Source organism: Mastacembelus armatus, chromosome 16 (genome assembly GCF_900324485.2).
Source record: "Mastacembelus armatus chromosome 16, fMasArm1.2, whole genome shotgun sequence".
Classification (NCBI taxonomy): domain Eukaryota; kingdom Metazoa; phylum Chordata; class Actinopteri; order Synbranchiformes; family Mastacembelidae; genus Mastacembelus; species Mastacembelus armatus.
This window is the reverse complement of record NC_046648.1, coordinates 17,129,994-17,154,662: the sequence shown is the minus strand read 5'-3', so window position 1 is coordinate 17,154,662 and position 24,669 is coordinate 17,129,994. Positions and strand designations below refer to the sequence as shown.

At 40.7% G+C, this 24,669-nt stretch overlaps 1 protein-coding gene across 9 annotated transcripts in view; it reads left to right on the top strand.

Moving 5' to 3' along the window:
• The window catches only part of fam131bb (family with sequence similarity 131 member Bb), a 40,269-nt gene extending 16,490 nt beyond the window's left edge, over positions 1–23,779 (top strand). For 3 of the 9 annotated variants that reach the window (XM_026317508.2, XM_026317507.2, XM_026317506.2), the window contains exons 2-9: positions 11,629–11,666; positions 14,094–14,129; positions 14,545–14,647; positions 16,214–16,438; positions 16,593–16,733; positions 17,428–17,732; positions 18,663–18,926; positions 20,094–23,778. In XM_026317508.2, coding sequence (XP_026173293.1) covers positions 14,551–14,647; positions 16,214–16,438; positions 16,593–16,733; positions 17,428–17,732; positions 18,663–18,926; positions 20,094–20,318 — 1,257 coding nt within the window. In that variant the 5' untranslated portion in view covers positions 11,629–11,666; positions 14,094–14,129; positions 14,545–14,550 and the 3' untranslated portion in view covers positions 20,319–23,778. Of the gene's footprint in view, positions 1–4,257; positions 4,373–11,628; positions 11,667–14,093; positions 14,648–16,213; positions 16,439–16,592; positions 16,734–17,427; positions 17,733–18,662; positions 18,927–20,093 lie in introns of those variants that run through there. The other 6 variants (XM_026317504.2, XM_026317503.2, XM_026317505.2 and 3 more) reach the window with 6 other exon arrangements.
• Positions 23,780–24,669: the final 890 nt, after the last annotated feature.

Sequence of the window (24,669 nt, the reverse complement as noted above, 5' to 3'; positions counted from 1 at the left end):
CTAAAGTGCCATATTTCTCTCTAGCTCCCCCCTCCCCCTTTATGTTGCATTTTTTTCCACCACTTTTCTCCCCAATTCCCTCCATGTCTCAGTTTGCCCTCTGCATGCTACACTTCTATTTCCCTTCCTTTTCCTTTATTTCTACACCTCCCTATTCACCTCCCATGGCTTATGTGGGCCAGGACCTGTTTGTAACACCCCTGTGCTCAGGGTTAATATCCTGGACTAGGATCATTTACGATTCAGACAGTTACAGTCGCTCTCTCTCTCTCTCTCTCTCTCTCTCTCTCTCTCTGTTTCTCGCTCTGTCCCTGGACACCCTCATTTTCTCTGAAAAGGAAACGTGGGAAGCCGTTTGAATGCAAGCTAATGTTTTTAATTGCTCACACTCCTCCGTATAAAATTCTAAGGCACACAACACAGGCATGGCAGACTGTATAAAGTTATATGCTAAAATATGATACATGCACAAATCTATTTTTTGCAAATATTTTAGTTCAAGCTTTTGAGATTTTTATTGGAATATTTATAATATTGCGACATTTTAAAAACATTTATTTAAACTGCTATAGGTAACATGTCTATTGCATCCTATTTCTAAGACTATGATGCCCATTGCTGTCAGATGCAAATATAAAGTATGCACTGTTTCTTTCAGAAAACCATTTCACTGTAGGGAGAGGGAGTTGGACTGGTCATATTTATACACTTTCTGGTAACACAAAAGCAATTTTGATATTGCTATTCTTTTAGATATGACCTACCAACTGTACTGTACTTATGTACATTTTTGAACTAGTTTTGTATTTCCATTTTCTATTAGTCTATACATGTAAGTATAGAAAATAAAATGTTACATTCTAACACAACAATCTACCTTTTTGGAGGATATCATTTTAAACTGTTTTGCCTGACTTCCATTCAAAGCAAGTGCAGTTCCCCAGTGTCCCAGGAGGGGTCAGAGCGACACACATAACAGTACTGCACAAAGCCAGACTAAAATGCCTCAAAGAAAGAAGATGCCCCTTGAATATCTGATGGGAAATAAAACTATGTGAGTTAAAAATGTGATTAAAAAACAGCAGGTTGTGTAAAGAACAAATCATATATTGGCCATTGACACGACTTTAAAAGATACTGATTGGCTTGTTAAGAAACAGGCTGGACTCCGAAGCATCGCTGAGGATAAACAATGCAGCAGTGGTGGTGGTCCAGACAAGGAGGGCTGGACCAAGGGAGAATCTAGGGTAATTGCAGGAGAGAAGGAAGAAGAACTGTAAATAATAGAGGAGAGTTGGGAACTCCTCATACGCAACGTTTTGCCCTGTGTAAGAACTGGAGTGCACAAACAGACTTCATACCACCCACACAAAAATAAAACACTCAGAAAAATATACTGAAGAATTGAAGCTAGAAATTGCAGCCTAGAGCATCAGCTAATAAACTCTATCTCTCACTGGCTAAAACAAACTAATCACATAAACAGGACTATTAGAGAACACCTTATCAGAGACTGCCTCTTTTCATAACACCATTTATATCTCTCCCTTGTCCCCACTTTTCCCTCTCCAAAAACAAAGCAGTGAGTTTCCCTTCCCTTTCCCCCTTGATATTTATTATTTGCTCTTCCTGCTTCTATCCCCAACACAGACTGGCTGCTAGATACTGTATAACCCCTCTGTTTCTCCTCACAACAACTCCTCATTCTCTGCTTAACTAACTTGGTGGCTCCTTGAGGGCAGATGTGTAACATGTGGCTCCAATTAACACATATGTCAACAGATAGTTAGAGGAGTTTAACCAGTCTGAGTCTGAATCTGTGCAGAACATTTTTAGAGTGTGCATGTGAGACGGTTTTGAAGCTGTTATTCATTATCCTTGAGATGCAACCTGCAGAACAGCCAGGAGCTGATAGACAGATAGTGACAAGTAGATGAAAGTCACTGATTATAAATAAGCTGTGAATGTGGGTCCCCAAGACAATATTAAACAGACGTTGTTGCATTTAAATAAAGTGAAGCATAGTCACTCTAGCTAAGACAACATGAGAAGTGTTAATAAGGACACAGAAGCCAATGTCATATGTCGCAAAGTGATTTTATCTTATGGTACATGCTCTGTTATGAATGTGTGTGTAAGAGTTAGAAGGCAGTGAGACTCAGGCTGAATGGCTCAAGTGAAATTAATGTCAAGAATTTCTTCCAAGAAAACTGGTCATGATTTTCTAGAGATCAAGGTAATGACATAAAACTGTCACTTTCTTGTGATAATTATCTGTTGATTGAGTAACTGCAGCTTAAGTGTGCGGGTATGTGTGTGTGTTTCAGTAATCTCATCTAGCTTGTGCACAGGTTTAAATATATCTTATCTTCAATACAGAAGAAATTAAAACCAAATATGAATCATACTGGACAGATGTGAAAAGCTGTGTAGATAAATGTAGATTAACCAAGGATCTCAGCAAATTCATGTAATAATGTGAATAGAAGCATTATAAAGACTTCAAGATAGTGACTGACACATTGATGGGCAATTAGGGGGAACAGATTCAGCCTCAACCATTCATATCTCTTCAGAGAGCTGATTTAAACTGATATCAGGATATTTGAATGAAGCTGACCCTTGTGGCAGCTGATAGCCCCATCTCATCTGTTCCAGTGGGAAACCAAGAGAGGACATACACCTATAAATAAACCTACAGTAAAAGGATTGCCTGGATAATGTCTGCAAAGTCACATATCCATTGTAAATTTATTCCATCTATGCCTATATATCCTTTTTCTGTCTGTTTAATTCTTAAACTGCTTGTTGTCTTTTTCCTCCATCCATGCTGGAGTGCTAATTTTTATATCACGCAGCATCATCTCCACACCTCTCCCATACATGACTCAACTGTTCTTTGCTTTCTTCTCCATCACTCCCTCCATCTGGCCATGTCTTTTTCTTGCTGTCCTTCCATCTGTCCTGCTCCGCTCCACTCTTTCTTCCTCACCCAACTTGTGGAAAGTCAGGACCACTTACATGCGCACACACACACACACACACACACACACACACACACACACACACACACACACACACACACACACACACACACACACACACACACACATACATACATACACTTGTAGAAACAGCACACATAAAATTTCAGTCAGCAAACTGAACAGAGAAGAAGTGATAGGGAGTAAGAAAAGACCACAGGTGCTGATGGAACTGAGATGTGACAGGTGGATTGAGAGGGAAGGTGGGGGGATTTACATGTGCTGTGTGTTTCAAGTCAAATTGGAGACAGAGATGAGAGAGGTGTAGAAAGAAAAGATCCACCCCTCTCATTGTTTTTTTCCTACCAGGGAAGAAGAGAGTGTGATGGGGTTGGGACTCAGAGTGAACAGATAGCAAGAAATAGGTGCTACGACTGAGGCGATTGAGGGGCGGATCAATACTGGGAGACGACAGAGAAAGAGGTGGAGACTCAGCAGTGGCTTGGTTGTGAAGGAAAACCCTCTGCTCTTTAGTTTTTCCTCTGGATTGTTCAGTATTGGCGTATGTGCGTGCAATTTTTTTTCAGTGTGCGAGGGGGTGGGAGGGAAGGAGGTGGAGGGTGATTGTGAGAAAGATGTGGGGGGGTGTGTGTGTGTGTGTGTGTGTGTGTGTGAACCGCTGCAGTGCATTGTTCGGCTGAGCACACATAGGAGAGGGAGACAGAGAGAGAATCCCCCATTTTAGTTGAACAATATTACAGCAGTGCAGACATATCTACAACAATGGCAGCCCGGCACTCTCAGCACTGTGCTATTGATCTGTTAGTGGCAATCCAATACAAACAACAGTCAGTCTAATTGTTGATGTGACATTCTCATTAGGTAACTGCCTGTAGATGCTTCTAGGTTTTTTTTCAAATGATCTACAAATATTAGCATTGTCAGTTTTAATAACTAATTGTTTTAATAAATGTATTAATTGCTGCATATAATACTGTAAATCTAATGATACAGGTAAGACACTGAGGATACTGATGCATATAATCAAAAAATAAAAATACATATGACATCTCTTTTAAATTGTATCAATAAGAATAACTTATTTAGTCCTAATTTATTTCCCTGAGGCAAACTGACTTACTAACCAGATCTCTTCTAAGACACTGCACTGGAGAGAGAAAGAGGAGGAGGGAGAAAGAGAGTGATTGAGCAAGCGCAGGAGGGAGAGAGAAAGAGGGAGCATAGGAGAGCGGAAAAAAAGCTAGAGCTGAGAGAAAGAGAGTCGCAGGAGGAAGAGGGAGAATGCACGGCGTCTGGGTAACACTTCCACGCTTGTATCCAGGGCCTTTGTGAATACACCATGGGATGCATCGGCTCCAGGAGACTGAGTAAGCCCCGCTTCTCGTCCCTTTTTCATTGAAGGGGGGGGTTGGGGTAATGGGGTGAGGAGGAGGAGGACAGGGGTCCTGTAGGAACTAGGGTTGGTGTAGAGACTAGGGACAGCCTTTGTATATGTGCTTGTGTCTCTGTGTATGTGAGATCTGGTTGTATGTCTTTCATTACAGAGTAAAAAGGAAGCTGAGGATGTATGGTCACAGAAGCTGTGTACACAGAACACGGGAAAGATTTTAGTGGCGATATGCGTTAAAATGTGCTACTCTGTGTGGTTGCATCCCTACCCTTCTACACTCCTCCCTCCTCCCATCCTTTGATTTATGATGCTGTTTGGCAGTATGTATATGTGTGTGAGTAGGAGGCAGAGAGCGATGGTGAGGAGAGAGGCGGGAGAGGGAATTGCTGTGATAGTGCTTATTTATAGGGAGGCATGGCTTGGAGAAAGAGAAGAAAAAGAGAAAAAAGGCATAATGCCCCTGTTGGGGCATTTGCAGAGTTTGTTAGTATTTGCATGAATAATAGGGATGGACAGAGACAGAGGAAAAAAGCAGTAGAGGAAGAATTTAAGTGCATGCAGACAGGGAGGAGGGGAGACGGATGGATGGCGTTGGAGAGAGGGGGAGAGGGGTAGGCAAATACGTGCAAGAGGAGGGTGTGTTGGTTTGGTGGGAATTTTCAGGTGAGAACTCTTGATAAACCCCTAGATGACACATTAGGCAAATCATCACCAAGCCTTTATTTTAGGGGAAATTATCAATTTTTTTGCACCAATATTTTTCAGATATGTTGCAATGCACATTCAGGCCCAACATGACTTAGTATGTAGCATGAATCACGCTAAAAGGTAAAAATAAACACAGGCTTTTTTGGACTTAAATATTAATGAGCCACTTAGCACATCAGGCTCTTAAACATATTGATGGCTAAGCATCAACACATACTCAACATCACTCTGAAGGGAACATAACCTTTACAGCACTCATGAATGTCAAAAATGATAAAAAAATATCAAGATGATGCAAGTGCAGAAGAAAGAGTACAATATGACACAGCTAAGAGGGCAGGTGTGAACTGAGCATAAGCAGCATTGTGGTAGCAGAGTGGGTCCAGATTACAGTATTTGACACATTGCAGAGCGGGAGAGGAGGTTGGAATCCTTCTGTCAATGCTTAGATCAGGACAGCAGACCCCACAAACCGTGTGACCGCAGCTGCTGGAAATTATTTTAGCACAGCAGACAGAAAGTTTTGGAAACATGCCACCTTAATCTGATGGAAGTGATCATAGAATCTTAAACATTCAGTAAGGCTACTGTATTAGTTGTAGTTGCATTTTCCAGTCAGGGATAAGTAATGAAGTTACAATAAAGGAGAATACAGTATATATATACGTACACATCAAAAGTACTTCCTATGCTCTCAGTTCCTTATAGAACAGATACTAGATCTCTCTGATGGAATATTTTCTTTGTCAGTTTGCAAAAGTTATTCTAAGCTGTATGTACTATAAGCTAACATAAATATGTAAACAAGCTGTACTTAGGAGACAGAAGCCCAGGCATTTTCAAGCAGCTTGTGTGCCTGAGCCTGTGATTCTCTTGTAAGCAACAGAATCAGCAGCAGTAGTGCAATTCTAGAGGTGTGGTTGTGTTTATCCTGGGTGAGAATGGCTTTAGTGTGTGCTATTGATCGGCCTTCTCAACTGCAGTCCATGCTGCCAAGCAGAGATCAACAGGAGAGGCAGAAGGCAGCAGCACTGGATCTCTCTCAGTACGGGAGTAGCCCTGATGCATTTGTCTGCCCCGTTGAAACACTATCTCTCCCATCTCCATCATATGTGGCACTGTGCTCTATGGTAATTCAGTCTAGATATCCATTTATCCATTTGAACCCATATTTTACAATAGTATGTTATCACACCCTGCAAAAGCATTTGTAATATATCTGTGCACAGTAGACTACAGCACTACATGGTCCATGATATCTTGCAGGACACCATACATTTCACTTTGTTTTGGAAGTCATAGTTAAAATGACCCTGAAGAAATGATAGTGGCATCTTTTTTAGAAGTACAGGCTGTAGTATTAATAGAAACCATTATTTTCCCATATAAGGACAATGCTTTACATAATTCTTAACAATGATATCACTTACTACTAGAGACCTCAAAGTTCAAATTTTGTTAAACAAAAGCCCTAAACTTAAAAATCTCTAGGCCAGGGTTGGGGTTAGTTCAAGTTTACCTTCAGTATTACAAATTATGTGTTTACTTTAGAGCTTAAAACTAGTTATTTTGCCAGTTAAATGTTAACTCTAGCAGGTATTGTTTGTGAGTCCTTCATCATTACAGAAGGAACAGTATGCTGCATATTTTTGATTATTTGGGTTATGGTTTAAACTGAGAGAACAGGAAACATATTGACCAGAACCCTCATATCTGGCCATCACCACTGTCAGTAAGTCAGGGGAAGACAGAGAGCGATGTGCATGGGATGCGATGCCTGCGTTCATCACCCCTTCATAGAGCAAAGGCCTTGATATGCAGTCAATAGGAGGTGCACCTTTTTCTTCACCTCATCAGGAACAAAAGGCACTGAGATCTACTGCAAAATAACTGTACACAATGAGCTTTTTTTCTCTGAGTCAGCTTGTGTGCAGGTTATGCATGCTTTAAGACAGAAATTCCTTCAGTTGGCAGTATCACTATTATAGCACCATGATGCTGCTTACATTTCTAGATGCAGTGTTGTTAATGCTTTTTAGACATAATTTTGCTGAAAGCTACACATCAGTATCATTTTTGTACATTAAGTTACCAGGCCACACTAAACAGTGCCCTGCATGTGATGGAAACATTAATCACTGTATAATTTCGGGCACTGTGTGCAGTGTGACTATAACTGCTGTGGTCCAGGCTGTAGTGGTGAAACTCTAAACAAGAATGTGTGACATTTTCTGTGCAAACTTCGAAGCAGATGATCTTTCCCTTTTCAATTATAAATACTATTATCTTTGGTAAGATGCCACTGCTGACACACCAGTTACTGAATCAATAAGCACTAATAGATAGTTCTATGCGGTGTATACGTGTCTCTGTACATGCACAGGACTGGGTATCAAGCAGCTCTTGCTGGTGTATCTATGTGCACGTAGTGGATGTTAATATACAGTAGTATATGCACCACTACTGCCTCACCAGTTTGTCCCCTCACTCTGTTTTTTCTGTTGTATTACGGAAAGGGATTCCCTAAATCAAACACCCCCACTGCATCAAGCGCTTATAAACATTCAGTCACAAACTGGTACTGTATTCTGGATTTGATAGCTCACAGCCTGCCTGTAAACTGGGAAATCTGGCTGGATGAGTGACTGGCTCCAGACCAGGTTGGAAAAGCCTTGTACACATGAACACATTCAAGGTGAATGACTCAGTGATGTAGTACCTCAGAGTCATGGTCGGTCCTTATGACCCATACTTGTGTGTGCGTATGTCAGTGTACGTGTGTGTATGCTTTTAGATCCAAGGACTCCACTGTAGCATATCTAGTTTATTAGGGTTTTTACCTACAGATTTATATGAGTGACTGAGTCATATTCTCTAATGTGGCCTGTAATGATTTGCCATATTACAGAGCTGGGTAATTATGGGCAAGAAAGTGATTAAAATATATATGGATTCAAATGTATATGGTTGCATATGTGTCCATGTCCTTCTACATATTATTTTCGGCTTGTAGATCAGAAATAGGAGGACTGTGTGTGGGCACATGATGACAAGCCTTTCTGTAAACAATGTGACTCAGCCACAGAGTGAATTATGGAAACATAATGATGTGAAAGAGAGAATTTCATTTCTACAATTTGATCTGTGTGTGTGTGTGTGTGTGTGTGTGTGTGCGCATTTGGGAATGTGCTCAGCATTAGCGTGCAACCAGCACTGATTGTCTCATTGTTATCTGCAGCTACTAACCACTTCAGTGCTGATAAAGAAAAAGGCCATGTTCTCAAATACAGGAAGTCGCCTTTGAATATCAAGGAGCAAGAAAATAAAGATTTCCTGCATATGAAGTGTTATCTACTGCACATTTAACTGGTTGATTTCCTCTATAGATGCAGGTTTTCTTCCCTTCATCCAAACGGAATCAGATAACGGCAATTTTTCCATTTCAGGTATAATGTTCATTATATATTTAACAGGCCATTAAGATGTTTATGAGAGTAATCAAGTTTGTGATGTTGACATGAAGCTGCCTGTGCAGAAACGCTGCAGGCTATAGGTTTTAGTTACAACACTGCACTGATGACTGCTGTAACTTATTTACCCTGTATCAGTAAAGCAGACCTGCACAGGATGGCAGTGACATTCACCCCTAAACATTTTAATGAGGTGTGGCAGACCTGCTAGTGACAGGGGCATGTACACTGGGAATCTCATTTCACCGAGTTAATGGCAGTAACTCATGCTGTGCTTGAGTGTCTCAGTAAGCCTCTGCGTGTGTTCTGATTCCGTCCTGAGACATACTAAGATCCATTTTTTCAACTAGACTGTCCTAACCATCTGGGCTCTGGTTCTCAGTTGGGTTCTTGCTCAACTCTGGAACCAGCATCTGCACATATCGCCGCAAGAGGGCTGCTATCCAATTCAGCACCTCATCATGGCACCCAGCCTCACTGCAGCTGTCACGGTAAACAAGCAGCATACCCCGTGGTTCCTCATCGTTATTGCTGCAGGGCAGTGAGAGTAAAAAAAGGCAGAAGATGCTCAAATGCTTTCCACTTCAGCGGGAGCCTTCAAGTCACTATAGGCAGAGCTGAAGCTGACAGTGCAGCTGCTGCAGATCTTTGGTCGCTTGTTACGCACGGCCGCACTGCTCCCTCTTTTTTCTCCTCTATCTCTACACCCTCCTTTGCTCACTCCTCGTCGCCTGAGCTAAGCCTGGCTCCCCTTCGACCGCAGGGAGGTATCCAGGGCAGCACCGCTGTGTGTGCGGGGGAGGAGGGAGAGTGCGTGGGGAAGAAAAGCTGGTTCAGGGCTCTGGTTATATGATCTGTTGTTCTTGTTGTTTCTTCAAGGAGGAATGCCTGCCTGCCTTCTGCCTTCTCAGGAGCAGAGTTATGCATTTGCTTGCTCTGTTGCTGAGAGCTCAAGAGCATCACCTCCATGAGTGCAGAAAGAGGGAGCGTTTGCGTTTGCTTAAGTAACCACTAAGATGCTGGGTAATGACTACTGACCCATCCTCTAGAGAAATTCGAAGAACTATAAAAAACTCTGCCTAATCACAGCGTGATATGGACATCCAAACCCCTGTGTCTCACTTCACAAATAGCACATGCTTGGATGTAATTCAGTATTAGGCTTACGGACAGTAGAAAATATACATACAGCTACAAAGACATACATTTTGTGTTTCTGTTCCATTGCTGTAGAAAGCCTGGAGGGCTTCCCAGTGGCAGCTTGTACTGCTGCAGTCCAGAGAACTCCTGAGCCATATTGTGATTCATGTGGGGGAGAGTGACTGCTAATCTACTAATTGGTCAAATGAGGCAGAGGGTTGGTGAGGGGAGATACTGAGAAAGAGAAAGGGAGGAGAAGGAGAGAAATAGAAGTAGAGGGAATGGTATTGTGTATACCCTTGTGCATTATATTTTATGTAGGCATAGGCCTGATGTATATATAGCCGTGTGCATATGTTCATGTACGTTTAGTTTTTGCAGGGCAGGCTTTTAACTCAGAGAAATCTGGGACAGTCTCCCGCCCATTTGGAAAATGAGACATACTGTATCTTTCCGTCTAACTAATATCAGCCAATAAGTAGCCATCTCACACCCTTTACCATGGTGCCAAAAATCAAACATGCCTGACTAATCCTTATGAGGTCACACAGAGTTCATTTCCAATGATAGAAGTGGCACTTACATCTAAATGTGTTAACCATATCTAACCATGTCATTTGAAATTGGTAAGCCCTGCAAAGTAGTTTCTTTACTTCTACATCCATCAGTTGATCCAAACTACTTTCTTTTCTAGGAACACATTGCTCACACTCACACAGTTTCATGAAAAAAGGTGAATTTGCAGTGTAGCAGAGATTTGCTTTTAGTACCTTTAAAGACTGTTAAGGCACCTAGGACGTACAAACATTTACTGGCAGCATACCCAACATTTATTGGGACTTCTTTGCCATTGAAAAGTGTATTTCATTTTTTTTTCCAGTTAGTCATGTGCAAAAGTAACAATCAATTCTGTTTCACAGGAGTTGATATCTAAAACAGTGGCATTATGTTTTAGTGCCTGGTCCATAACAGCAATGTGCAGAGGCATGCTGTGCTGCAAATTGACTGACTGCCAATTTCCTGTTCATCAATACAGTAACATCATGTACCTTTTGTAGTAATGTCCATAAGTATTTAGGTAAACATTGAGGCAATATAGACAGTGGGTTTAGGGAAGCTGGGTCGAGCAACACTTAATCAAGATTTAACCAACAGACCGATGATATAATGAAAGTTATACAATCTCTACAAAATAAGACAACTAAATAAGAAACTCGAAGTTGTGAATACAGCCTTAACTCTACAAATGAAACAAGGTTATCCTGATTTCTAGTTGGCAACCCTTTCCTGTAGGAGTTTAGTTTCTGAAATGAAATACTTCCCTCGTCTCCTGCTCTTGCAGTGATCTGATGTGACTGGATGGAGTTCAGAGGGTAGGGTAATATCTGAGAGCCCAACGGAGACAGAATAGAGCTGATGTTTCTGAATCACTGGGTCAATGGGTCGAAAACATCACTGGCCATCACTGTGTGTGTGTATTTCTCACACAAACACAGACACTGAGTACTAAAACAGGAGTGAACCCCTTAGAGAGTTACACACAAACCTCAGATCCTTTGACACAGAGAGCAGGCACCTAGAGACTGAAGCTGTGTTTAAACTCCATTACCAGTGCAGTCTCTATAATTAAACCAAGGTTTTAATTTGGATTTGGACGGCCAGGAACAGGAGGGATAATAACATTAATTTATCCAACAGAGAGTGTGTATTTCAGATAACTCCTATCTCTAGCACGCTCTGTGGACGTCTTTGTGTATGATCTGTCACTTAATCAGAATAGTCCTTTATTTGTATTGAAACCCCGACCTCCTAGATGTTATGATTTCATTCAAGATTTATCACTGAACAGAAATAAATATAAAAAATAAAAAATTAATATTTCATTCTTCTGTGTTTGTCTTTACCTTGATCTTAGCGGGAGATGGCGTGCCAGTCCAGAAGGATGGAGAGCAGGTAAGTCAGCGATCACTCAGGCTCACCCCGACTTCCTCTGACAGTGGACGGTTTTCACTCCACCTGAGGAATCAACATGGCTGCTGATTTAACACCAGTTTCACAGGCAGCTACATGATGAGCTACAGCTTGTAGAAGCAGCTCATCCACTAGCACACTCAAAATGCCAGTGCTTGTGCTTGTAGATTAGTAAAGTAGCACACATTGCAGCAATGTCAGTTGCTTAACATCCAGCTACACTACCTCACCTGGGATGGTAGGTAGTGTAGCTGGAGGACTTAACAATTGCTAGTTTGTTTGGCTCTTTGCTGGTGGTATTATGTCTGTTGCTTGATGTCCATCTGACAGTCACTGCTCAATGTTGGTTCAAAGCAAAACAGCAGTGACATCACTCCTTCTCTCTCCAGCTTCTTCTAGACCATTACTATCATGTATCGTATCCTCTCCTCTCCTCTCCTCTCCTCTCCTCTCCTCTCCTCTCCTCTCCTCTCCTCTCCTCTCCTCTCCTCTCCTCTCCTCTCCTCTCCTGCTGCTATACTGATTTCATGCTCTAAAACGGATCCCTCTGAGACAGGACACAGGAGAATAAATCATTTTGGACTAAAATATCGAGAACTCTACTTCTCCACCAAATGCACTGTGGACTGATTCCATCATTTATTTATACATCGTGCCCCAGAATGCCCTTTGGTTAAAATAAAAACAGCCCCACACACATATCAGCATCGTCAGGGCTGCTTGCCATTTGAAGTAGCCCAGCTCTACCACTCAAGTGTGTTAAATCTCTCATCACACCCACTGTCGTGGAGTGAGAGGAAGAAAGAAAGTGAGAAAAAGATTAGCAGAGAGTCAGACAGAGTGAGAGAAAGAGGAAGTGGGAGCAAAGAATAGAATTAAAAGAAAAAGAAAAGAATGGGAAGAGGCCAATATCGATTAAAATGAGCGATCTGGATACTTGCTGCACGTAGCTGATGGAGCCAGTGAACACTGTCCTGGTAGTGACTCTCCCTCAGCATTAAATTACCTACTACTTACAGTATAGTGTATCGAACGGTAGTGGAAAGTAACTAGGCACATTTACATAATATACTGTATTGCAATCTGAATATACTTTATGCTACGTTATACTTCTACTCCACTACAAGAGTGTGAAGTATTGTTGCCTTTTTAGTCACCAACATTTATCTGATTGCTTTAGGTGCAGATTAAAATTTTACACAATGAATATGTGCATTTTAAATTTGCATTTCTACTTCAACCTACTGTAACATTACAATAATGCGTGTACGTTAATGTAATAAATATGGTAATATAAGATTATGAGTTATTTTACTGCACCTTTAGCCGACAATATATACTTATGTAGTATATATACATTTTTGAATGCATGACTTTTACTTCTAATTAAAGATATTTATTATATTGTTGTATTTTCTTATTTAAAGTAATATTTTGCTAAATGTAGCACAGTGAATGGAAACAGTGGCTTACAGCTCACCTGGGCCTGTTCAGAGGTAACAAAATCCACCTAGCAGCCTCCCGGCCTTCTGTCCTACCCTGTTTCCAATCTCCTTGATAAACTAAGCTCCTGGCTTTATCTTTATATTTAACATAGAGTGCTATCAATTTCCTCATCTAAGTCTCAGCAAGACAAAATGAAATAACAGAATTCCCAAAGTACCAAACTATTCCTTTAACAGATCTGAGTACTTCTTCCACTACTGCAGATTCCAATGAAGGGATTCACTAAAAACATGCATCTTGGTTATGAAAAACAATATGTAAACAAAAACACAGCTGAGAAGGAAATGTGCATGATAAATACTGAGGTAGTCTAGTTTTGTTTATTTAATTTATTTCTCCACTGTCTGTGTACTGTAGGAGAGAGATAGTGTGGCAGAGGTTGATGTTTATCTGCTATCTGCAATCCCCCTTTACACACACACACACACACACACACACACAAATTCATCTTCCTTCTATTAGCCTCAGTCTGTTGGCAGCATCAGATACTGTTCAACACAGCTCTGACATCTCTCTCATACACACAGTTTTCTGCTAGCTTTCAATGTTTTCCACAGCACATGTAACCAGATAGGAGACTCATTCATCTGTATCGTATTCACTCTACTATACATAACTACGCAAATATAAACTGATCCCTGTTTAATCCCCTCCCTTCTCCCTGCCATTCTGGTCCTTGACGCTTTCCTTTCCTCATTTCTTGAAAATCTTGTGTATCTGTCTCCTCTCATTTCGCTTAACTTCTGTCTCTTTCTTTGCATGTCCAATGTGCAACCCCCTCCCCCTCTGTACCCCTCTCTTTGTCTTCTCCCATTTCTCCCCTTCATGCATGTGATGTTCTCTCTGTCCTGTCACGCTCTCACTCTTTCCCCATCCCTTTCTCCTCCTATTTCTCTTCCTCAGCATGGACGTTCAGAATTTTCATGGGAAGGAATCAATGTAAGTGTTGTGACACCATTCCTTCATCTACTACTTTTTTTTTCTCTATTTGTTCCTTTAACCTGGTTTGATTTAACTCACCCTGCAGTGATCAGCTCTTTCTCCCTCACAACCCCCACCACCTCAGCTTTAACAATCGATCTTTCGGTTTTTATTGGTGCACGGTAATGAGGACACTCAGAATCACTTAATAATGTTGAGTAAGAAAAAGTACTCAGTAACTTGGAATCAGGATTTGGGTAATGCTGATTTTATCTTTTGTATTAACCCAACATCTCCATCACTTCTCCTCTCCACTCACCCCTCTCTAACACACACTATCTTGATGTCTTTGTGTGCCCCGTCACACCTTCCATACTATCCTTTTCTCCACTCTTTTTCCTCTCCTCCATTCCTCTCTTTTCTCTCCCTCCAGCTGTCTATGGAAGACACCACGTCAATCCTGCCTCGGCTCAAGAGGAACTCAAACGCCTACGGCATTGGGGCTCTGGCTAAGTCTTCTCTGTCAGGTGTGTCAGGTGTGTGTCTGTGCTGTAACTGGTAAACCGACCCCATGCTGGCTCCGTCCTCAGCGGGTGCTGGAGTCAGCATGGTACCCGAAATGGGTTCCCCTGTATCACTTCCTCTCCACACTGTGATAACACTCGTCAATGGCTCACAAGGAGTCATTGACGGAATTAATTCAACTTGAAAAACACAACACACAAACAGTGCATCATCATACAGCTTGTTGCTCTAAGAAAAGGTGAGTGGTGAGTGGGAAGTGTAGTTTTTATGTTAAGTGACTGTGAAATTGTGGTGTCCTGAACAAGCATTAGTATGGATGTTTTGAAGTAAAGTGTAAAGTGCTGTGTTAAACTGAATTAAGTGCAGTGTAATGAAGTGTGTTCTTTTAGTGCATTGTTTTTGGTTTGTTCTGGCTGTTTTGTGCAGTGCAGTTTATTTGAGTGCAGTGAAATATATTTCAGTGCAGTGTAACGAAGTGCAGCTGCTGCACTGTGTGGTATGGTACTGATTTGTCCTATAATGTATCCTATTATTTATTCATAAATCTCATCTTCATGCACCACCATCAGAGAGAATTAAACAACCAGGGATTTACAGTATGTGTCATCATGTGCTGGTCACATGAAATATGAAGCACAGCCATTATTGCAGATATGAGCTGATATTAGCTTGGTAACAAGAAATGAATTTATTTTTTAAAATGTATCTTCTATAGTGTTTGCGTACAGTAAGTAAGTATGTAAGTTCGCAGATAGCAATGAAAAAGACAGCGTTTTTCTGCTTACCCAGCGCAGCTTAGCAGAGGTGTGAAAGCTTTCTTCTTCTACCGCCAGCCTCTAATTACTCATGCTACACAGCCACCTCACCTCAATTAACCTACTCCATCCCATGATGCACCTTTGTCAGACAAGACACATCTATTTCCTCCTCTCATCCATGTAGTGTGGCCAGGCGATGGCTAGGTCGCATTAAACACATGAATGCAACCTCCACAACTCCACAATTTAGCTACTTCCATAATCCATGTTCATGAGGACCCTCATATAACCACATGTGTCTGAGTATTAGGATTTGACTGATATGTTTTTTTAAAAAACTGATTTGTTCTTATTTGAGAGGGTCACTGTGAAATTATTTTCAGTTAGGGGTAACCATAATGGTAATTATTAATTATACAATATTAACACAATAACAGAAATTGCTTCACAGGAGGCCATTTACATCATCCAGATTATCAGATTGATTTATCAGTCTAATCCTAATGGATATCCATACTGTCATCAGAGATCCCATAACAAAAAACTTAATATAGACTTGATAATAATGTAACTATTTTATCTCTGTCTCTTTCTTTTCTGTTTGTCCACCCTCTATTTTTATCACTTTATCTCCAAACAATAAACCTGCTGCTTCACTCTCCACTCCATCTTCCCTCTAAACTCTGTTTTCATCAACCTTGAACGTTTAACTCCCTTGCTGCAAATCCTTACCATTGCCATATGTTCTGTTCTCCCTTATGTTGGCCATCCTCCTTCCCTCTGCCTGCTCCGATTGCCCATATTTTATTCCACCACCAGGGGTGACCCGCACCATGAAGGAAAGAGTGACCAAGCCCACAGCCATGGCCCAGGGTCGTGTTGCACATATGATTGAATGGCAAAACTGGGGCATGCAGACAGTCGGAGCAGGGGGCATCCCCCAGTCCCGCATCACTACCCAGGAGCGGGAAAAGGAGCGGCGGCTGGAGAATGATGCCTACAGTGACCTCAGCGATGGAGAGAAAGAAGCTCGTTTTGCTGCAGGTGTGGAAACACACATAGACACTAAGGCAGGCCATCACATTGGTCACACTGGTCGTCATGACAGTTTGTGGGATTTATGCCAGTTATTTCGCTTATTATACACAATACAGGTCTTCACAGTGATCCTGACTTCTCCTTTGAATTGTGATATCAGGTATCCTGCAGCAGTTTGCCATCTCAGAGGCAACACTTCTAGCCTGGTCATCAATGGACGGAGAGAGCCCACGATCAGGATCAAACCAAGGAAGCGTAGCTCACCTGAGTGAGGTCAACCAGGAGAGCATTACCAGTCGAGGTATAGGACTAGAAATATGTCTGCAGTTAAAATTAGCTTGTGTTCTGTAATTTAATAAAAAACTTTATCCCCTCATGAAGACAATTATAATAAGTGCTTTGTTGTTATATGGTTAACAAGGCACCACAGCTGGCACTTCATCATTGCATTTTCATTAAATTTTCTCATAGTTTTTAAGCAAATACATTTTTAGCACAGGGTGAGAATGTGTGGTAATATTTACTCTTGGGCTCCAATCATATCCTTCATCTGAGCAAAAGAAAAACTACACTAAATCAAAGCTGTGTCTGCATTATGCAGTTTGACACAAGTGATAAATCAGCAAAGTAAGGTGTGCCAGTTTTCAAATTATTCACTAACATCTTGGAGACTTTCTGTCATAACACTTATTTAGCCAATATGGAGATATTTCTGCTGAGTTTTTGGATCTAGACCAACTCTGTCTGCTGTGGTGCAAACTTCTATTTACTTTATGACAAAGGCTGAAAACAGATTATTAGATTCAATTTGAGGACAATCATGTTTGGTTGTTTATTCTAGTAAAGTTCGGAATAAAAACCAAACAATAGCAACGTATTATGTGGATTTTTTGGGTTTGTCAACACGATTAATTATTTTATTGTGTTTGGTAAAAAATCTATCAATCCTTCTGAATCTAAGCAATAACAGCTGCTGCGATTTGTATTGTTTCCAGATCAAATATTGCACCACTCATCTGCAGAGGTGTGGCCTCACACTTACGTCTCCCAGGGCCACTACTGCCTCTCCTCCTCTGATGCATGGGATCCAATCAACAATGATCCCTCAGGTGTAGCATCTCCTGCCGCTGGCTCCTACGTTATGGGGACAGACGGGTATGACGGGCAGGCAGCTCACTTCCTGTCACAGCAGCAACAGCAGCAGCTCACTCTCCAACAGCAGAGTCAACTACAGCAGCTGCAGCAGATACAACAGATCCAGCACTACCAGCAACAGCAGCTCCTGCAGTATCAGCAACAGGTGATTGATCGAGAGCAGGTGGAGTCTCAGATCTAACTGAGTTCAGAGCAGAGACAGGTTGTGTCAGAATATTCACTGTCAGGTAAAAATATTGCAATTTTAGGTTTTATTTTTAGGTTTAACTTTAAGACTTACAATGTGAAACTTTTCCAAACTTAACATAATAAACCTACAAGTCACAAACACATATTTTTCATGTTAGGTAGATGTAGGTTTTCAAAAAAGAATTGTGATTTTCTTTACTCTTATAGTTCATGGGTCCCCTAGTTTATTGTCCTTTCCTAGAAAGGAACTGATATATAAATATAGTTTCAAATTAAGGTAAGGTAAGTGACTGGGTAATTTGGTACTAATTATAGGGAAAGATGAGTTTTAATGAAAAACTGGCTCTTAGTTCTATTACTTTTATGCCAATAAAATATATAAACAGGAAAAAAATCTAATTATTTTTAATTAATTAATGAAATATTAATTAATAATAAAGATTGTATTTATAATATTTATTTACAGTAATATCTTATTAATAAAATTAATAAAATAAAATATTCATTAATTAAACAGCATTGATTTTCCACACAACTGACCAACCACAACTGGAAATTGCAGCTAAATTAAAATGACGAGCCTCACTTTCATTTGTACTATATATCACAAAAAAGCTTCTTATCTCCACCTGTACTCACAGATAGCAATACTGATCAAGTCAATTGCTCCCCTGATGTACTGTAAATCGTCTACTGTATGGTGGATTGACTTACAAGAGTATTTTCTTGGCTGCCAACATCACGCATTGTGTATTTTGACAAACTGCTTGACATTGTGTCACATCTGACATGGCAGTATGTCAGAGAAGATAGACTGAACTGGAAACAAGTTACAAACAAGCAACAGATCATTTCCTCAGACATAGTCTCATCTTTGTGTGTCTAGTCTCTGGAGCACAGGCTGCACAGTGCCAACCACTCTTTGCAAGCGACGCCCAACAGCACCATCCACAGTCTGGTCCATCCTGTTCACCCACCGTTGGTGGATCTCTGGAACACGGGGCAGCTAGAGGCCTATCAGGCTGAGGCTGGAAGCTACATGGGTGTGGCTGCGGTGGTGGAGCCGAGCCTCTGTGTCCCCTCTGGAGATGAGATGGTGGGAACAGAACACTCCCCGCTACTGGAGCAGCAGGAGGAGGAGGAGGTCAAGGTGAGGTGAACATGGAGTCGCATTACATAGTATTACATCTTTAGTGTTTAATATTTGATCTGTGAAGTGCTTTCCAAGCACTGCAAAAGACTGTAATGCTGGTTTTATACCATTAACTACAAATCATATATCTTTTACATTTCTTGCCTCTTCTGTACATTTTAAAGATTTATTTCCAGTCTCCCAGGCAAGAGAATGAATTGCTTTAAATTCATAAATTAGCTGCTTTTCTGATTTATGTTATTGTACATTGAAAGTCTTTGGTCTGAAGGCTGGACAAAACATTCTTTATGTTCTTGGTAAAATCCTAATTTATAATTGCTACAATCTTAGAGACAACGCCAACATTTAAATTAGTATTTGCTTTCTGACTGGCAACCAGTGTAGCGGCACTTTCGCCCCTCAACTCTGCCTGTGAAAAAAGTTAGAATTTCTTTTGTGACTCTGGAAGGAGATTTCCAAAGTAGGCAGAAAATAACCTTGGTGATATCACCGGGCTCTTCCTGCCTCTGCTGTATAAATTGTGACAATCCTTCTTTGATCAGATTTTTTCGAGTCCCAGTATTTTAGTGCAATACTAAATAGCTTGAATGACCCCTTTAATGCACAGAACTACCAAATCCATATATCTTCCAAAGATGACAGGTGTGTTTGCTTTGATTTTCTAAAGACACACTGAATGCAAAGCTTTTTAGCAGGTGACTCAAAACTCTTGCATGGCAAAGCTTTCCAAACACACCAAGAAAAAAAAGTGAACATAAAGTAACTGAAAGGTGACTCTTGTACTTGAACGTGACACTTTAACATTTAAGTAAATAAATGAAACTAACTAATAATGGAAACACACACACGCACACACAAAGTGAAAAATTTGAATGTGAAATTACACCCTCAGGATTTCTTCTGTTCCTTGAAAAAAAAAATCATTCCATAGTTAATTAAAAATTGTCTGCAAAGACATCAGTAGAGACCTTCCACAAATTTAACCCTCGCTCAAGTGATTAATGAGCTACATTCATAATACCAAAGGCACCCTGAGGGTTAAAAAAAGCTTAGTAATGTGAGGGTTAAGTGGATAACTGGTCAGTTATGGTGTGTACCACTGCTCAACAGCTTCTGCATGTTACCTCAGTTGACTGAACCTTGTGCTCTGTCTGTTCTGGTCAGGAAGAGGAAGTGACACTGTGCATGGAGCTGGAGTCGTCCACGCTGACTCCGCCCATGCAACAAGGGGATGCCTCTGGAGGCAGTAGTCCAGGGCAACCGCCAGCAGAGCCAATCACAGAGCGAAAGGCCTCCGATGTCACCTCTGGCCTCGCTCAGACGCTAGAAGAGAAGGAGGAGGAAGAGGAGGAGCAGGAGGGTCCAGTCACTTCCATGGCAACCAACTGAGTTTCTGGCTGTTAAGAGGCTCCTTATTACAAACTGGCCAGGGAGTCAGCAAAGAATGAGCATTATTATAAAATATATATCTATTAATCTGTTCCTTTTCAGGTATAAAAAAAAACTTTTTTTGTTGCAAGATAAATAAAAAGGTTAGAAACAGATTTGGAAGCAGACTCTTAATGAGACACGAGATAATGCAACAAAGGACACATTTTTCTTCGTAAGCCTTACATCCCAAAGGTAAAAGTAGAGAGGACCGAGGATGGAGAAACTGAAAAAGAGGAGGAAGAGGAGTACAAACACCACCTGGTTGAGACATTTCCACTGGAGTAACAGAAATGCACTGAAATGAAGAGAAGAGGAATGGAAACTTGCATGCTTTTTATGCAGACACGCAGCTCGACCCTGTCATCATCTTATAAAGATAATGAAAACCGAACATAATGAGACATTACAATAAGAATAATTTTGTAATAAAGCAGGAAAAAGAACAAAACATAAATCTATGTATAGGTGTATGATAAGTTTTCCTGTGGGAGAACTACTCTGTTTACAGCTGTTACTCCACATATTAGAGTGTTTAATCAAATTCATTTCCCTCTTGCATCAACACACACACTCAGTATACTTTAGTAATGACAACCCAAACAATTCCACCTGTAATTATAGTAGGCTCAGAATAATGTCAGCATTTCAGTGAAATGCAGTTTAATCCTCTAAAAGAAATTCTTCTATGACGTTGCACCAGGATGCCCGAGGCACAACCCAGGGACAGGCCCGTCCTGCTGAATGCACACACTAAACACTGCACAGATATGGATTGTACTGTAAGATAGTGTGCTTCCTATTCTGTCTCTCTGTATGCATGTTTCTTCAGAGTACTATGGAGTACCTGTCCTATACAGCACTGTATAGACTTTGCACTGAACCATGGTATCCCAGGTGGGGCCACAGTTGGCCTGCGATGGGTTTGAGTGGCGAGTTTCATGACAGAGAAACAAAGACAGAGCTGCATAAACAAATCTCTTTTTGCACTGATGCAATCCAACAGATCAGAGGTCGCCTGTGGACTGCTGATGTTACCCAGTTCCCATTCTGAAAGCTTTCAGGCACCACCGACAACCAAAACCGAGCCACTTAACAACACAACCCCTCAGCTGCTTTTTTTCATAGACATAGTCATGATAAACTGAGGATGATAACCACTATTCTGAATGTACTGGAAGACGATGGCAGTACGAGAGTTGTTTTTGATGTCGCCGTCCACATGGGGATCAAACGCTCACAAAGCTAAATAAGGGAGTCGATTAAAAGTGATTCACTGCTGGCTCACTTAGACCACTGCACTGCACACTGCACACTACACACACACACACACGCACACACAGACACACGAATATCTAAATTGTAACCAGCAATAGGCAGGCAAAAACACTGGCTTCCAACAGACCAGTGTCAGGTCTGTCATAGAGATGTAAATAGTATAGTATAGTATATAAAAATCGCCTCTCACTCACAGTCACAACTGTTCTAGTACAGTATGGTTTCTTTATTTTTTTTTACACTTTTCAGGTCCAACTTGATTTTGGGATGCGTACCACAGAGGGATGCTTGTGATTGTGTACATAAATGGATCACTCAAACAAGAAGGTGTGTTACCCAGTGAATCCATCAATGGGGGAACAAAATACAAATGTAGGGCTGAGTTGATGGACAGATTGCGGCCCATATGCTGCTCAATCAGCCAATCAGGGAATAGATCAGAACTGAACACTAGGGATGAATAGATCGGTGTCTTCCTGTTATTGTGATTACTGTGAAGCAGCTGCCTGGAGAGTGATAGTGATTTTAATGATGTTTGAGAAGGCGTATTTTTCTTTTTGCCTGAGAAGGGATGGGTGTTTTCCAGTGAGGAGGGGAGTTAAACAGTGAACAAAGCGGACATTCTGTGCATGTCTCACTGATGAACTTTCCAATATACAGTCACTGTTCTCATGTTTCTCTGGTGGGGAGCACCTTCTCCTCTCACTTTGATGATTGTGTGAGGAACTTTTAAGATCAAACAAAACATATTGTTTCTTGACTTGAATGAATTTATTTATTGATTGCTTCTTTATGCAATGTTGAGGACAACGTTTATTTTTCTACTAACTTGTTGAAATCCCTTCCAGTATAAGTTGGAATAGGTGTCACGGTCGTAAAGCAACCTTGTTTTGTCCTGGTTTTGAGCACTTTACCCGCAGAAAAAAACACTTTGATAGGAATTACGAGATGGATAATTTGGGATAGCAAATCATTTCATTTTGCTGTTTGGATCATAAAAACAGCCTCAGAAGGCTCAAAACTGCAAACAGAATGGCTTTACACAGTGGCACATATTCATTTATTTATTGAACAATTACTTGGTGGGGAGGCATAATGTGACAGCTTGTACAGTATAATTTCATGTAGGTATCAACCCTTCTGGGAGCAGTATCTTTTTTTTTTTTTGAGTCTTAGTTTGAAAAGACAAAATATCATGGAAAGACTAATTCTTTTTTTTTTTTTTTTTTTGGCCAATATTAAGGCTTATTTGGGCTCAACTGTTTATTAAAAAGAGATATTACTTCACAAGGGAACATGCACAGACTCAAATAAACCAGAAGACACTGCTTCAATTTGGGTTACTTTATTCCTTTTTTTTTGTGTTTAAAATCTAAATGAATGAATAAACTAAAAACAAGAAGCCAAATATATTTCTGCAGATGTTAAGGTTTGCTGATTTGCTGATCACGTCTTTGTTAACTGGTTTGCAGTTGAGCTCCACTTTTTGTATAATTCTACTGCCATCTAAAAGTTAAAAGTAATTTGTCTGCGGGCATGACACCCAAAATCTGCTTCTGGTCCTCTGCCTTTCTCCTTCTCTTTCTCTCTGTCTCTTTGTAACTGTTCTGTGTATATGTGTCTGTCTGTATGTCTATCTGTGTATAGTATGTTGTGTGCTGTCTTGTTGGAAGAATCAATGCCTGAAAAAAAAAAAAGGAAAAAAAGAAAAAGAACTGTCGTTTTCATATCAACCAAAGGGGATTTAAGGCAATCAGAAATGTAACATAGATGTAATTTGGAAGTGTGTGGCAAAAACGTAACCGCTGTAAAAACCGCTGTGTAAAATTGGATGGCTTCTGTAAAAGTCTGTATAAAATTGGGTTTATTTGTTTGAAACGAGGCAGTGTGGCTGGTCAAACCAGTGTACACTCATAGCACTCACACCTATGCATGCTTGTTGGATGGTTATCACAGGGTGGTTCTTCCACATGGTTCCCCCTCTCTCTTCTCTTCTTTTACCACTTCTGTTTCTTCCTGTTTCTCTTCCTTTCCCCCTCTTTTTCCTGACCTGCACGACAGAGCCTCCCACACCCTCTTCAGCTTCTTTACCTGTCTCATCTTCTTTTCCTCCTGTGGAGAAAGAGCAAATAAACAAACTAACAAATGGCATTTCTTGTGCATATGTGTGGACATCCTTTAACAAGGTGCAAATAATTAGATTCTCACACATTCACTCTTTTCTCTCTGGAGCCTTAATACATGGATATGGCTTTTTTTAACCACATTTGGTGACAACCAGTGTCTCTGGCCAGCTCACTGGTGCTTGTCAGACAAAACAGGATTCACCGAGGATCTGGCGGCAGTGTAATCCAGCCTGTCATGCTTTTCCAAAAACATTCATCTCCAGTCCTTATCGAGGATTTTACGCCAGGAGAATATTAATGACATTCTCACAGACAGGCGTCGTCTATAGGGACTAGCTGCTTATTTGTTCAGGCTCGCTTAGGAATCAGAGACTGATACACACCATTGACCTTCACAGCAAAGATAGTCTCTTTTCAAGCCTGGACCCTGGAACTCGTCACGTATGAAGTGATCTTTTTGCTAGTAGTATTGTCAGTCATATCAGACATTGGTTGGGTTGCCATCATATTGGCTATAGGGTGGATTGTAACAGCTTTGATCAGCTTCTGAATTTTCATCTAGGACCTCAATCTGGTTATTTATGACTCAGTACATCTTGGTGCTGCTGAGACATAAACGTTTAAACAATTAATTTATCGTTTGTCGCAACAATCATGACTAATGAAGTAGAAAAACAATGTGCATGTCAAAGTCATCGATCAGGAAAGTGCATTACATGTGTTTAATATCAGCATGTTAGCATGCTAACTGAAATTACTTGTGCTGTACAGAGTAGCTAGTATGACTGTAGCTTTTCTTCTAAATATCTTCATTTTTATTGTAGGAAATAATTAAAATAAACTAGTAGACAAATTTAAGATTTATTTCCTTGATTTAGTGATTTGAATATTTACCATATAGCAAATAC